At 39.6% G+C, this 15,271-nt stretch overlaps 1 protein-coding gene across 8 annotated transcripts in view; it reads left to right on the forward strand.

Annotated features, from left to right (window-relative positions):
- The window catches only part of tenm2 (teneurin transmembrane protein 2), a 478,143-nt gene that overhangs the window by 318,383 nt on the left and 144,489 nt on the right, over positions 1-15,271 (forward strand). For 7 of the 8 annotated variants that reach the window (XM_038278102.1, XM_038278106.1, XM_038278104.1 and 4 more), the window contains one exon: positions 14,829-15,035. The exons of the other annotated variant lie outside the window; for it this stretch is intronic. In XM_038278102.1, the coding sequence (XP_038134030.1) occupies positions 14,829-15,035 (207 nt within the window). The remainder of the gene's footprint in view (positions 1-14,828; positions 15,036-15,271) is intronic. 8 annotated transcript variants of the gene reach the window in all.

Below are 15,271 nucleotides of genomic sequence, written 5' to 3' on the forward strand. Positions count from 1 at the left end.
CTTGCATGGATTTCTTGCCCTACGTTCCTCATTTTTTCTGTTCTCGAATTTTGTGCCGAACCATATTGCCGTAGCAACTGCGGCAATTGGCAAGCGGTTCAGAGGCGCCCTGCTATGTTCAATAGGTATGTGTGTGGATACCTACAGTATGCTTGTGTGTTGCACTGCACGCTTGTGGATTTTGAAAGCCCTTTTGTTTATAATCCTTTTTATAAGCCATTCCATATGCATTTGATTCTTGATAACTGTATTTTCTCATGTTGGATGATTGCTTTGTTTCTGCTTTTGCTTTGTCTCTCTGCTCCCTCTAAATTGTGGTCCTTGCATTGGCATTTTCTACCCACCACAAAATTGATGCGGGGTATAATCAGGCAGTAAATTCAGGGTGTCTGTAATTGTAGTAAACATCTGATTTAGGCTTCAGTGACAAACCCGTAAGAGTTTATTCCTGGAATCTGGAGGAGCGCCATGATTTCTTGTTCGTGTTTAATTTTTGCCTCAATCCGCATCAGAAGGCTTTAACCTAATCTCTAATTTAACTTTAATTACATCATGATCTTTATTATATATGATAAGCATTCGCCTAATTTTTGTTCGAACTTTGAATGACATTTGTTCGCTAATACAGATAAATAAACCTCTTCTGTATAAAGCCTTTTTATTCTTTATGTAATATTTTCTTTATTTTTTCATTCCAACTACTTGTTGCTCAGATTTATATGTTTTCTTCCTCTAAAAGTGTTTTCAGGTCAAAACATAAATGTACTTTTTTACATCAGGTTATATCAAAAGCTCCAGAGTAGTTTCTCTTATGATGTGGTTGTGTCATCATTCATTGCAGGTCTTTTTTTTTTCTTCCTTAAGAAATCAAAGATGTTTTTTTTTTCTCTTCTGTCAGCTTTCACCTTTTACTTTGACAATCATGACAAAATATGAAAGTTTTCCGCCTGATGCTATAAAATTCCTCTTTTTTTATTCTAACATTTTATCACAAAAGAGGTTTTAGTTGCTGAAATATTTATGCTTTTTTAAAATAAACACAATCAGGTTAACAAGCACTTACTTATAAATATATCAATCAAACTTTGAAGGACATGACAAATTTGAAAATGATCTTAGTTTATTTAATTAAAAATAAAGGTTTAAAGGGAAAAAAAACATCCCTGCTAATATTTGGTTAAACATCTCTTATCCAGAGGCGGCCATCATCAAGCGTCTGTCTGAATATTTGATCAGTCCTCTTAAAGGAAACTAAAATTGACTGACATGCCTACATTGTCTCGGCTCGTAATAATAGTCACCAGATTTCAAATAGGGTTGATGTCTGGACTGTTACTGAAAACCTTTCTTTATTATACCCCTTCCCCCCCTGGCCGAAAAACCAGTTTAAACCCAGGAACAATGAGCTTTTAGTGGCAGTGGGAACAGCTCACAAGCGACCCGCTTTAAAATCTCCTCGCCTCTGATCTGCATGCTGTGGGAACACCAGAGCCAGGTTGACACTCTAAATTACATGATACCATTGAACACAACGTGAGGACGTCAAGCAGAAACAACTCTGTTTCCATTGGATAAACATGGAGCAGCTCCGGTCAGAGGGATTCAGACAGATAATAGAGAGAAACAATATAACACACTGACTACGCCCTGGCTTCCTTCCATCCTGCTCTCCATTGTTTACTTTCCTGATTTCTGTCATACTGGTGATATCATCAATGCTAACCCAGCTTGATGTCACCAGACATGCAGCTTGCTGGGGGACAGAGGAAACTCAGCTGTGACCGAGGTGTTAGAACAGTAAATTACAGCTTTTACCCAATGTGCAAAAAAAATGTTTGAAAGACGAAATAATGTACGTCCAAATGACGTCTGCATCGGGTTGAAAGGTGAAAACCTGTAATTTTCAGATCGTTGAAAACTTGGTTTTTAACATAATTTTTACGTCTAATATGGACTAAAGTGAGGAAAAGTCCAACAGACCAAATAGCCCAGTTTTAAGTGTTGCACAGATGCCATGTTTTGTCCCCGATACGATACCCAATACCTGGCTGTGCAGTATTGGCCGATACCATATCAATACCATCTGTTTGAAATTGATGTGTGTGTATATATGAAGAACTGCATACTACTTGGATGTAAAATAATTACCATCATGGCTTTTTTTAAGCTGCTGCCTACCTTTGTGAAGCAGGAAAAAAGACTAAAACAAATTGAATCCAGTAGAACTTTTTATTAGAATGGGTGACAATAGTTGAAGAAACTTTTGGCTCTGAAAATGGTATCTGTGCCCTATTTATTGGTACCGATACCACCATTTTAGTATTGGATCGGAGCCCCGCCCAATACTGGTATCGGTATCGTGCAACACTAGTTTTAAACACCCATTTCTGGTCTGGTGTTTCACTTTTCAAGCTAATGTAGACGTTTGGCCCTAAATCATGTCGTCTTTTCAACCAATTGATATGCATCTTCACTGAAACTTTTGCCACTAACAGGCGGGCTAGTTAAGGAAGCTGCAATAAAAGAGAACTGATTTGCACAGCAACTTTTTCCTCACATGCAAACTACCGCAGAGAGATTTATCTGCAGACATTTCCTCCTCGTTCAGCCATTAGACAGCTGTTCAGAGGTAATGGAAGCTTAAGAGGATAGGTGCCTCTCCATCCGCACCTTGGGTCAAGGGTCTTTCCGCTTTCATGTCTTCTCACATGCACCATGCATGTGTGTGTCTATCCACTATTAGGGAGGTGCGCTTGTTTAAAGGCTATTTGTGCATTTGTATTTATGTGAGAGGAGGCTATTTTTGTTTGATTGTTTTCAATGAGGGTCCAACCCGTAGAATCCATAACAATACCATCAATCCTCAGCGGCAGCAACAACATGGATGTAATTTATATGGTAATGCAGCCACTCCAGTTGCCCTGAGTCACACAGTGGGCATCTCCGATGGTGGACAGCACGAGTGTGCTGCAGCATCCCAATGCTATACCCAGCTGCAGAAACACACACACACCTTTGCATACTCGGGCAACGGGAGGCATGTTTCAATTAGCACATGCAGATAGATCCTGGGCCGCATTTGTCCGCCGGGGTGTAAAGGTTGAGTGTACTGCTCTGTGTCAGGTCAGGTTTGTCCCCTTTACTTCTCTTCTGGAGCTAAAAAGAAGTGAGGAAAGAGGCAACGAACATCCTGTAATAGCAGTAAAAGAGGCTCCTTTTTCACTGCAGCAACATGTAGCGCATTATTCATCCTAATAAATGCACACGTGAATCCCATCTTAATCTGTCCTGATGTCTGAATTTGTTTTTAAAAGATTTAGTAGATTCTGCAAAAGCAGTGCTAACAAGGGCAAGTGAAAGTTAAAAGGAAGGTTAGCTGTAGTTTCATTATTTTCTATACGAAAGTTGCAGCTGAACAAATCAAAATAGGTATTTTTAAAAACAAAATAACTAGACTTTGACTGATGGATTAATTTGATTAAATCAGGCATCTTCCCTAATCCGAACTTGACAAGCACATGTTGGCGAGGAGGTGAAACACGACATGAATCATCCCCTGATCTAAATGAACAGTGTGAGCCTAATTCACAGCAACAGGGCTTTAAAGGCCGGATGCTTTCCATAATATGGTAATTAACAACTCTTTCTTTTTCCCTGATACCGAGTCATTTCACGTCACATCTGAGCCAGTCTTTTTTCTTCTTCCTATTTTTTTCTTCTTTTTTTCAGTTAGCATAGTCATGCTATTTATTTTCGCTTTACTTCCACATGGTAAGCGTGGGGGTTTCTTTTTGGCTTATTTTTTAATGAAGAAGATTTTTCAAAATTTAAAGAAGTGGGCAGCCCCATATGTTTTAGATGTTTGGGATTTGAGCTCCTCTGATTTAAAATTGCTTGTTATTAACAGCCTTTGGCTTAATGACAAGCTGTTAAGGTAAGGCTTTCCTTTGAACCAGAGGAACATATAACTGGTTTTCAATGTGTCGTGTAATAATACATAATATCACATTCAACACTGTAATAAATCCAAATCTAGATTCTGATTGAGGAGTTAAAAGTGACATTTTGCCAATGGAACAAGACAATTTACTCTTAAATAAGAAAAAAACAATTGCATTGTCTTATTTCAAGTGCATTTTATCTAATTATCTTATTTTAAGAGTAAAAATACTCATTCCATTGGCAAACTATCTCATTTACTTACTCAAATTATGGGTAAATACACTTAATTTAAGAAAATTTGCTTATTTCTAGATCCTTTTTCCAGTGAAAGCTGTGCCCTGGAAAAACAATCTAGAAATAAGTTAATATTTCTTTAATTAAGTATTTTACCCTTAATTTGAGTAGGTAAATGAGACAGTTTGCCAATGATGTGAGTATTTCTACTCTTAGATAATATGCACTTTAAATAAGACAATGCATTTGCTTTTTATTAATTTAAGTGCAAATTGTGTTGTTCCATATTATTTTAAGAAAAAACGACATCTAGATTTTGATTTTTTGCAGGTTTTCAGTACCTCTTTGAGACTTTAAAACATTTTTCATCACACATACTGTATATCATCTGTACAGACCCCACTCATCCTGAGAAAGACCTGTTCATTGGTCCTCAGAAATCTAAAAAATAATGTCCAGACAGATTAGATCAGCAGTAGCATTCTCCATAGATTAACAGAAATACGTGTGCAACAAACTGGCTTCCTAAACGGCAGGAAAGTTGGAAGAATTGCTGGAAGGGAGGCTTAAACAATTCATGTTTGAGATGACAAGAGTGTCAGACCTTACTGGACGAGGCGACAAGCCTTTTATTGCTTCAAAGATGACCTTGGCATGGCTCTCAATTGTACCCCTTCCCGAGGGCGTTGTAATTAATCCCCTTTTAATTTGAATTACAAGTCTGACTCAACAATTATGAGGGCAAAGTTATCAAGATAAGATAATTATAGCTTTGCAATGCAGTTATGCTCTTGGGTTTGTTTAGTTAAATTTCTCTGATGCTTTATCCTGCTTTTGCACTTTAAGCCAAAGGTAAAGTTTTGCATTTTTATGGAGTTAAAGACAGATAGCTGATTATTCATAATACATAAATATTCTTATCTAAATAAAATATGAACCAATGTTAAGGATATATATATATAACCTGTCCCCATGTTAAAAAAGACTGATCTTAATCTTATCTTAGTTTAATCTCACTCTCTCCACCTTCACATGTTTTTTCCTGAAGTGGGCATGAAAAAAATCCTGATTTAAAGATTTAGGAAGAGCTGGAATCAATGTTTATTCCTAATTTTTCATTTAAACTTTTAAATTCTAATGAGATAATGCTCCACTTTAAATCTTTAAAAGGAAGATTATGGTCAGCAGGAAATGATCAATGGATCATTATTTATACCCAAAACTAATACGTTCACGTTGATTAAATGAATTTAGCATAAAAATAACCATTTTTGTTGTGATCACTGAGTCTGGGAGCGGCCATTTTTGCCCAAATATAGTAGCCCCTCCCTCCTGCCATCTTCCAGCAGTGACGTCACGGTGCGGTAAGCCTAGCGCCATTCTCCCCGCTTTCCAAGCTAAATCAATGGGAACTACTAGACACATCTGCAATAAACAACAATTATTGAAGATTTCCAGAGGACTTCACCATTGAAATTCACCAGAGCTATAGTGAAACTGACAATGTCCACGTGCATGGCAGCTGGATGCTGGAATACATCGGGTAAAAGTGAAAAAAAAGAGTTATTCCACCTTTCTGATTCCTGATCCTCCACGGACGGGTTGGTCGTTGGATCGCCAACTTGAAGAGGGAGGATTTGCCATCGAACTTCTGGCCAGAGAAAAAACCCGTAATATGTAGCCAACATTTGGAAGAAGAATGTTTTCAAGATGACTTGGATAATAGCGCGTTGTGACAAACACCAGATACAGCACTGGGACTTGATCAACAGCCGATACCGCACCGTGACGTCACTAACCAGTAGGTGGCAGTAGTGTTCTTTGACAAACATGGATGCCTCCAGTAAAGCACATTCACATGAAAATTACTCTGAATTAAAAACACTGATCATTTATTGAACAGGATGGAATCATTTTAGATTTAAAGAACTTTCAGAAGTTTGAATTCTGAATACAACCAGACTTTTCATTTAAAGATATTTGTTTGTCCAGTATTTTCATATTTATAAACTCCCTGAAGGTGCTTCCTTATGCCTCAGCGCTTATTATGAGGTCTTTTCCAAGAAGTAATCTCTCTGTAAATGAGTCTTAAGTCTTTAGGACGGTTCCAGTGGGTTCAGTTTCCTCTGTGATGTCAGTGAACTATGGTAGGATGTGTCATTCTACCATGAATGTGCTTTCTCTCAATGTCACCATTATAGACATATGTCCCCTTTATCAAACATGACCCTTTACAGGAGTAACCATATTAATTTTATCTATATAGGCTTCCCCTTATCTTCCCATTCCTTCTCTCCTAACCTTTTGACTTACACAATAAAGATGATTACTTTTATCCAGACAAAAAGGGATCTCTGTATAACTAATCTGACTCCACAGGGAGATGTGATAAAATGTTATAATTTATATTTTATACCTTGGGTAAAAAAAAAGAAAAGCTATTATTAATGGAGATGTACTTAACAGCCAAGGTATTTTAGAGTATTTTTATGAATGAATGAATGAAGATTATCCCTAACAGAAAACCTGGGTTGGTTCTCAGTAGAAATCTTTAAGTTTTGGATTGTTAAGCCCCAGCTAGGACTCTCAAAGTCAATACGGCAAATGATGTAACGTCGAGCAGAGCATCGTGATGCTGTAAGCGTACATACCACCGTTTTTTCCCTTCCTATTGAAAGTAAGGCATCTTGAGCATTAGGCTCCAGGCATTTAGTGTGCATGGAGGGTCTGCCTGTATAGGAAGTTAGGATCCCTCTAGTTGAGCAGCAATGAATTGATGCTGGCAAGATGAAAGAGAGAAACTAAGCACAAGCAGAGGATAGCTCTAGGCGAGGAGAAGAACCCAGATGCTCTGTTATACATCAAAGAAACAGAGCCAGCCATACAATCGAGTCCAACTTTATTAATTAAAATGCGTCTGTTGAATCATATACTCGTCTGTCCTTTTCCTCTTCATGAATCCTGCCGCTTATTTTCTATAACCAAGCTGATTGCAGGAGAAAAGGCAAGCGAGGGAGGCGGTGAGGGAATGAATGCAGGCAAGGGAAAGAGCAGGAACATTTCTGCATAGGAAGGCGGCGTGCGTTTGTTGCTCGCACATACAGGCGACAACAGGTGTACAAGTTTCACGCTTAAATAAAAATGCTTAGTTATAAAAAAATAAAAAGGAGGTATCAAGAGAGTGACTGGACTGGGAAGACGAAGAGAGAAAGGGCTCATTGTGTCAGCAGCTGTCTAAATAGCCCTAAGAATACAGACACACACACTCTTACATATATAGTTAGTCTCGCACACACTGACTGACAGCTCCCCCTCAGACCAACATCTGTGATGACAGCAGCCATGGTAATGAGCCTCTCCGTGTGCCGGCGTGGGTATGTGTCGTCTCCCTCCTGCTCATTCAATCATTTCACATCAGCCTTATCATGTTGCCCCCATCCCTCCCCCATCATCTCCCTCTACTTTGTACCTTATTATCTTTAAAAAGCACACAGAACGTGCACTTTCCAGCTAAATAAGAGCGTCGCTGAGAAAAGTCTTGTGGCAGATCTGGTTTTAGCCAACCAGGTGTGATGCATTTTAAAAGGAGAGGTGTGGAAGAAAAGAAGGGATGATGGAACAAGGAGAGAGACGAAGAGATGATGAATGGCTCTCGTTAGAAGGGTAATTTGTTTCTCCTTGTCTGACTGGGCTCCAGCTGTCGCTCCATCCCTCGCTCCACGCCGCTCCCCTCTCCTCGGCCTAGCGCTCCTCACCTCAGCCAGATGGGCCGGACGGATGGACAGATTGAGCCAAGAGGGAAGGACAGGTTTGGAAAGAGGGAAGACATCAAGGAAAAACAGTCAGGGAAAGAACAGGTACAGTTAATGTGTCACCAAAAGATACATTAGCTTTCACCCCAGAGGATGATTTTATTTCGCTGTCAAATCAACAAGGAATTCTCTTGCTTTTAATACGGTACTACAGACTCTGAATGCCTAGAATGTCCCCCATGATATGCTTATTTTTTTCGCACCAATCAACACTCGCAAGAGAACGGCAGGTTCTGAGAGTGAGAGACAGGCATGGAGTGAAGGCCTGAGAGCTGTATACAGATGGCCGGGGAGGCGGCTGAAGGATGGCCGAGAACAAATTGTCAAGAGGAACCCTGTAAGCTCATTGCCAAGTCTTTGTTCTAATAACACAAAGCAATTTTCACTGACCTTTCTAGAAATGTAGCGGGCAGAAATGACTGTGTTAAGGATGCCCCACAGCATAATTGCTAAGGAGATTAAAGTTCCCTTAATTGCTTTTGGCCAACTAGTGCAATTTTTCCTTTTTTGTAATTAAAGTGATTTAAAATATTAATAACTACAGTCCCATACACATAACCCTCTGCACACAAGTTCAGACTTACAAAGTTGTGATAAAGCCAGGCAACAGCACTAAATCGCTCTTGAACAGAGGCGTTTTTCATCGCCCGCTGTCACCAATAGCCCCATTACAGGCCGTGTGAAATATGCAAATAGCTCAGATCCTTTCCCAACATCACTTTAGGACTGACTGATCAACTTTTCTTCATGCATGTCTGAGGCTTATTCATTATTTTCCTTCTCCTTTCACCTTGGTCAGCCCCCCTTTTATAGCCTCATTGCCAGAAGTACTGAGATATCCTCCAAATCACTGGATCTTAGGTTTCTACTGACTTCCGTGAACAGAGGGGTATAAAATCCAGTACCTATGCATGCAGGCTTCCTCTCCAAACACAAAGAAATAATAGTCCTATTTACATTACCCAGCACGGTAACCGAGGTAACTGTTGAGTGTAAATGGCACGTACAACTGAAATGGATCGTGCCAGACACAACGAAACAGCGCTAACATGGTACTAGTTCATCAGTAGGGCTCGCCGCGGTTCAGTTCCGGTCTCGGTTCTCAAATAACAAAGAGTGCATGAGATTTCCTGATTACGGTCAGCCTCCGTAATCAGGAAATCTCAGACATTTATATTCGGTTGCCAGTTGTGTATCTCCGATAACGATACAAGGTGCAGCAAAGTGTCTGCAGAAGTGGGGGCACATTTGCCTCACTGCAACACACACGCAGATGACCTGGTTTCTGAGTATAAATCAGCCGTAACATCGACTATCAGTGACAATCAGTGTTTTTGTGTTTGGTTTTCTATTGCATTGTATGCATAGACATGTTTGTGTGTTGAGCAGGAAACACACGAATGTTTCTAGATCTGTGTAAATTAGATCTTGTATCCTAGTCCTGTGTAATGGTTAGAGTTGCACCAATACCGATACCAGTATCGGGCGGAGCCCCGATCCAGCACTAAAATGGCGCGATCGGTGTCAGAGAGTACCAACAAATAGGGCACCGATACCATTTTGGTAAATGCTAAATGGCCTGTACTTATATAGCGCTTTTTCAAGTCAGGAGACTTGACCAAAGTCACGCATTTTCAGAGCTAAAAGTTTCTTCAACTATTGTCGCCCATTCCAGGTAGAAAATAAAAAGTTCTACTGGATTCACTTTGTTTTAGTCTTTTTCCTGCTTCACAAAGGTAGACAGCAGGTTGACATGAAGCCATGATGGCAATTATTTTACATCCAAGTAGTATAAAGTTCTTCATACATACACACACATCAATTTCAAACAGATGGTATCGGTATCGGCTGATACTGCACAGCCTGGTATTGGTATCGGGGCCAAAAAATGGCATCGGTGCAACACTAGCTATGACGTAATCGGCCTTTGAATATGGACTTCCGAGGATGCAGCCCATGAATTTGAATTCTGACTTTGAATCAGTCTGACTGGAAGATCTGATTGAATGGTTTCTATAAAGTGCCTTGACATGACACGTGTTGTGAATTGGCACTATAGAAATAAACTGAATTGAAATTAAATTAATGGAGAGAGTAGTGGCTAAAGCTGACATGTAGGGAGGTTCCACTAAGAGTCATTCCTCTTAGTGGAACAATAGCTTATTCAACTATTGTCACCCATTCCAGGTAGGCAATAAAAAGTTCTACTGGATTCACTTTGTTTTAGTCTTTTTTCCTGCTTCACAAAGGAAGGCAGCAGCTTGACAAAGCCATGGTGGCAATTATTTTACATCCAAGTAGTATAAAGTTCTTCATATATACACACACACATCAATTTCAAACAGATGGTATTGGTACCGGCCAATACTTCACAGCCAGGTATCGGGTATTGGTATCAGGGCCAAAAATGGCATTGGTGCAACACAAGTTTCCAGTATATCTGCTTAGCAATGTGATGAACTTTGACGTCTGTCGTTATTTCCTGCATCTGGAAGCCCAGAATAGACTATCGTTTGTCGTATCCACTTCCCAAAACCTGACTCTGTCAAGTAAATTCACCAAAGGCTGCCTTTTTCGCCTGACTCTCTGCAAAATTCCTCTACCTCTAGAGGACAGTAGTACCGTAGATCACCTCTAGGGGGCGAGGAACCGTGCAAGATGTAAACGGTCATAAGGAACCAAGGGTTTCAGAGGGTAAATGGGGATAATGGGTCATGCACATGAGTTCAGTGGGAATCAATAGAATGCTCTGCGATCAATTAATCCAACCGGGAATGACTTAATATTATAATTAATTTGTCACTAGTTGATCTTTATCAGATTATTTGAGGAACTACCAACTTTATATCCCTAAATGAATTAGGTTTTCCTGTGGTGTTATGCATGCAAAGATTGTGCTACAGAACAATTGTGATGTGTTTCCTAAAGCATTGAACAGAGTCTAAGTTTGGCAGTTACCCAAAAGCATTGTGCCAGATTTAGAGGAGTAATGACTTTTCTGCCCTGGTTTTCTGGGAAACGCTGGGCATTGTACTTCCAGTGAACTCCTAAGGCTTTCAGAATACCAAAATATTTTTGACAACTTCATGGACTTGCTTTGCTGTGAACAACTTAATATTGAAAATGAACCAGAGCACAAATAGTGATACATTTGAAGAAGTTTGGTTTGAAGGAAATTGCCTGCCCTGTAGAAATTCCTGACCTTAAACTAGTGGAACCTTCAGGGTGAATTAGAAGGCTGCAGGCTACATTTTCTCATCCAATGTCCGTGTCTGACCTGAGAAATGCTTCACAAATGTTCTGGGAGAACATTGAAATATTCCCATGAACTCATTGCTAAACCTTGTGAACAGACTAGCCAGAGAAGTTAAATCAGCCATAGCTGTGAAGGTGGGCAGACCAAGCATATTCATGAAGGAACGGGATGTCAATAAAGTTCATGCATGTTTGAATGTGGGCCTCTTTAGCAGTAAAGAGTTATCTTCCTTTTTTTGGCTTGTTGTCCGTCTTTTTTCCATGCTTTATTTTTTCTCCATCTCTATTTTTCTTTTTTTTTAGTCTCTATTCCCTTAGATACCCCTGTGACCTTAACTTCTTCACACCTCCTCCTCCGTCTGTCATAGTCCCTCCTTTTTCTATCTCCTTTTCCCTCTTGTCAGCTTGCAGTATTTCCTTTGCCACTGTTTATCCATTTTTCTCTGTTTGCTCTGACGAGATTGACCATATATATATATATATATATATATATACACACATACACCAAGGCACACGTGCACATACCTAAACAGAAGACAAGGCCGGCATCTCTCCGGGGTGCAGTTAGCGTGGGGCTGTGGATCGATCCAGGCTCTGGTTTCTGCGATGCAAAGCTCCAAGGTGGAGCAGCTCGGACAAAAATCACCGGTCGGCGTCTGTTCCTTTCCAGAATTTCTCCACAGAGCAAGCAGGACACAGAGAGCAGCATTTGCAGATACAAAAGTGATTTATGTGTTTCATTTTGATGCAGGACGAGCAAGCAAGTAAGCCATCAAATACACCCAACTGTTACGGGTCCTAAATTATGTCAGCATTGATTCTCCTCCCTTTCTTTTCGACCCGGTACCTTTTTCCTTGATGTTAGTCTTCAGCACAGAAGTCTGTGAGTGTGGCACTTTGCAAGTTTTGACTTTTAGTTTGTCATTTCTGTCAATATTCAGCAAAAGCACAGAGAATGCTGTCGATATATTTTGAAAGTATCAATGAACAACACTCAGCAATCTTCTTGTTTTGCTCGGTAAAAAAATCTTTTATAGAAAAAGTCAAAGGGGTTCCAGATGAGTTCATTATTGGCAAAAGGAACGTTAAAACATTTTTTAACTTTATAGTAAATATTGAAGGTTTACCAGAACCCAGGACTATAATTTAAACTTTAGAATCAGCAGAAGATGGAAGTTGGAAAGTCTTTGGTCGACTACCTAATTAGTGGCTCTAATAACCCGAGTCCTTTAGTGGTTTCGCTGGACTCAGTGGCCTCATTCTTACCATATTGTTGATTGATTGAGCTGCAAATATGGCAGCCATAATTATTCTATATTTTGAGCTGTCTCTAAATAGAATTTATTAGATTTGTCTTTGTCCTTGATTTCAAACCTTTGGAGAGTAGTGGGAATTGTCTTCATCCTTCTCTCCTCCCTCTGGTGGATGGGACAACCTGATTGTGTCCATGCATCCCATGGCTCCAACTATTTAAAGACTTGACTGTTAACTTTCTTTCGACTTAGCCACGTAGAGGACAATCAAACAATAAATGTAGGCCCTAGTGAACAACCGTTCATGGTGAAATGGGACTTTATGAAATTTGACAAAGGAAACAACCCATACTTGTACTAACAAGAAAAATCGAATGAAATTCGTGTTTGTGAGTTTTTCCCCTTTTTTTTTTGTCTTTTTAATTTGTAAATGTGGTCTCACCCCGCAAGACTTTATTAAAATTAGGGTCCCACTAAACAGCATGTTTCCCTATGGCTTATTGACATGTTCAGTGTACTGTATATGGACACCGTTACGTGTGTCCTGTTGTGTCCTGCACAGACAGACGGATAGTTAAGGAGAGTTGGGAGTGGACTTCTGTTAGCTGTGGTTTTTCTGTTGATCACACTCAATGAAATAGCAGCCACTTTGGGGAAGATTGGCAGAGATGGCAAAAGTACTCACTTTCCGTACTTGAGTAAAAGTACAGATACTTTTGTTGAAAAATACTCTGGTAAAAGTGGAAGTACTGATTAAACTTCTTTACTCAAGTAAAAGTAACAAAGTACAGGCTTGTAAATTTACTTAAAGTATAAAAGTAAAAGTAGAAACCACTTTTTTCATGCCGTTGCCTACATTTTAAATGGATGTCTGCCAATAGGACTAGATCTCCGTTGTGTTCATTTTCAATCATCTGGTCGTCCATGCTACTATGCTAACGCCACCGCCACCAAGCTGCAATGATTTGCCGCCAATGAATACCGCCGAATCTGTGGATTCATCTTGTAGTGGTGCGTCAAATGCAACGTAGATTCCCATCCAATTAGATTGAATCTGGTATTGATGACGTGAAAAATAATAACGGTAACTCCATTGAAATGATTCAAAACTAAAGTAACGAGCCAATTTTTTAAAATGTAAGGAGTAGAAAGTACAGATATTTGTGTAAAAATGTAAGGAGTAGAAGTAAAAAGTTGCCATAAAAATAAGTAGTAAAGTAAAGTAAAAATATCAGAAAAATCTACTTGAGTACAGTAACGAAGTATTTGTACTTCGTTACTTCCCATCTCTGAAGATTGGTCATCTGTTTTGCTAGGCCAAAATAAGCGTTTTGGAGAAAAATAATTTACTAATATAATTCTGTTTATGGTTTTAACAGGGAACTAAATGCGAAGAGGAAAAATGTAGTGACAGCAGACCAGTTCATAAGTCGCTAATGCTTAGTAGAAAACATGATTGGATGGCAGAACCAGTGTTTATCTTTAATTTAATTCATTTGATTTATATCGCACCATTTCACAACACATCAAGCCACTTTACAGTGCACCGGATCATACGATGAGAAAAAGCACAGAGAGCAGAATGTTAGAGATTGATCTAAGAGATGCTGCAGGGTGGGAGAATAAAGATAGATTGAAGCAGAATGAGGGGTCCCTATGTCCTCCAGCAGTCTAATCCTATAGCAGCATAAGGGGGTAAGAACCCCCAGTAATTTTGCTTTTTTTTTTTTTTACGTTATGAAAAAACTAAGGACTGTGCTATTTTTTTTTTCCTTAAAATATAGAATATGATCATAAAAATTTTCTGAAAACATGAATGACATTGGTTTGGCACTTGCTCAGCAGAGAGTTTTCCATCAGCCTTCACAGGTTTCTGTGTTTGAATTGAACCGGCTTCATACTCCTGTTATAAAGATCCAGGAGAAGCACGATTTTTGCCTACAGGTTTACTGAATGGCTTATCTAATAAAGGCTGCGGTGTAATTCCTGTTACTACATTTCATTTTCTGTAGTAGATCCAGCAATGCAAGAAGGCGTGCTTCGAGTTCACATTTAAATGACTTATCGTTTGCAAAAGGCAATTAGTGCATCTCTTCAAAACTGATTCATCATTTAAATTGAATTAAACAGAAGTTTCTCTTAGTTTAGTTTCCTCTTTGGCATTAGAAAGATGCCATCTTTATGGCTAAAAAGTTATTTTGGTAGTTTTTGCTACATTTACCCGCTGAAAGCTTCTGCCCATTACTCATGGAAAATGTACCGACCCTCATTTCATTGTCAGCCATCTGTTCTGTCTAACATATTCCTCTCTTCCTCTCCCTCCATCTTCCAGGTCGCCCACTCCCTCCAACCTCCTCCTCCACCCTGCTCCCGCCGTCCCTTCCGTCGTCCTCGTCTGCCCCTCACCACCCCTCCCCTGGTCCGTCCCCCCCCATCAGGGAATGCCAGGTTCCTCTGCTGGAGAAAAACTCCACCCACTCTCACCTGGAGCCCCACCGAGATGACTCGTACCTGCTACGGGCTCAGTCCTCCTCCTCGGGTAAGCGTGTGCTCATTCCAGCTACATTTTTATCTCTTCATACGTCTCGTCTTTGTTTTCATATCTTATCCAAATCCTGGTCCCTATTTAATCCCCTGACCTTGAACTGCTCAAATTTGTTTGTTCTGTTTTCTTATTTAGTCCTGGTGCTAGCATAGATTTCAAATTCTTTAAACAAAACAGTGCAACACAAAAAAGAACTTAAAAATAGTAAAGAAATCTCCAAATAACTTTAT

Source organism: Cyprinodon tularosa, unplaced genomic scaffold, assembly GCF_016077235.1.
Source record: "Cyprinodon tularosa strain WSP-4 unplaced genomic scaffold, ASM1607723v1 ctg138, whole genome shotgun sequence".
NCBI classification, from domain to species: Eukaryota; Metazoa; Chordata; class Actinopteri; order Cyprinodontiformes; family Cyprinodontidae; genus Cyprinodon; species Cyprinodon tularosa.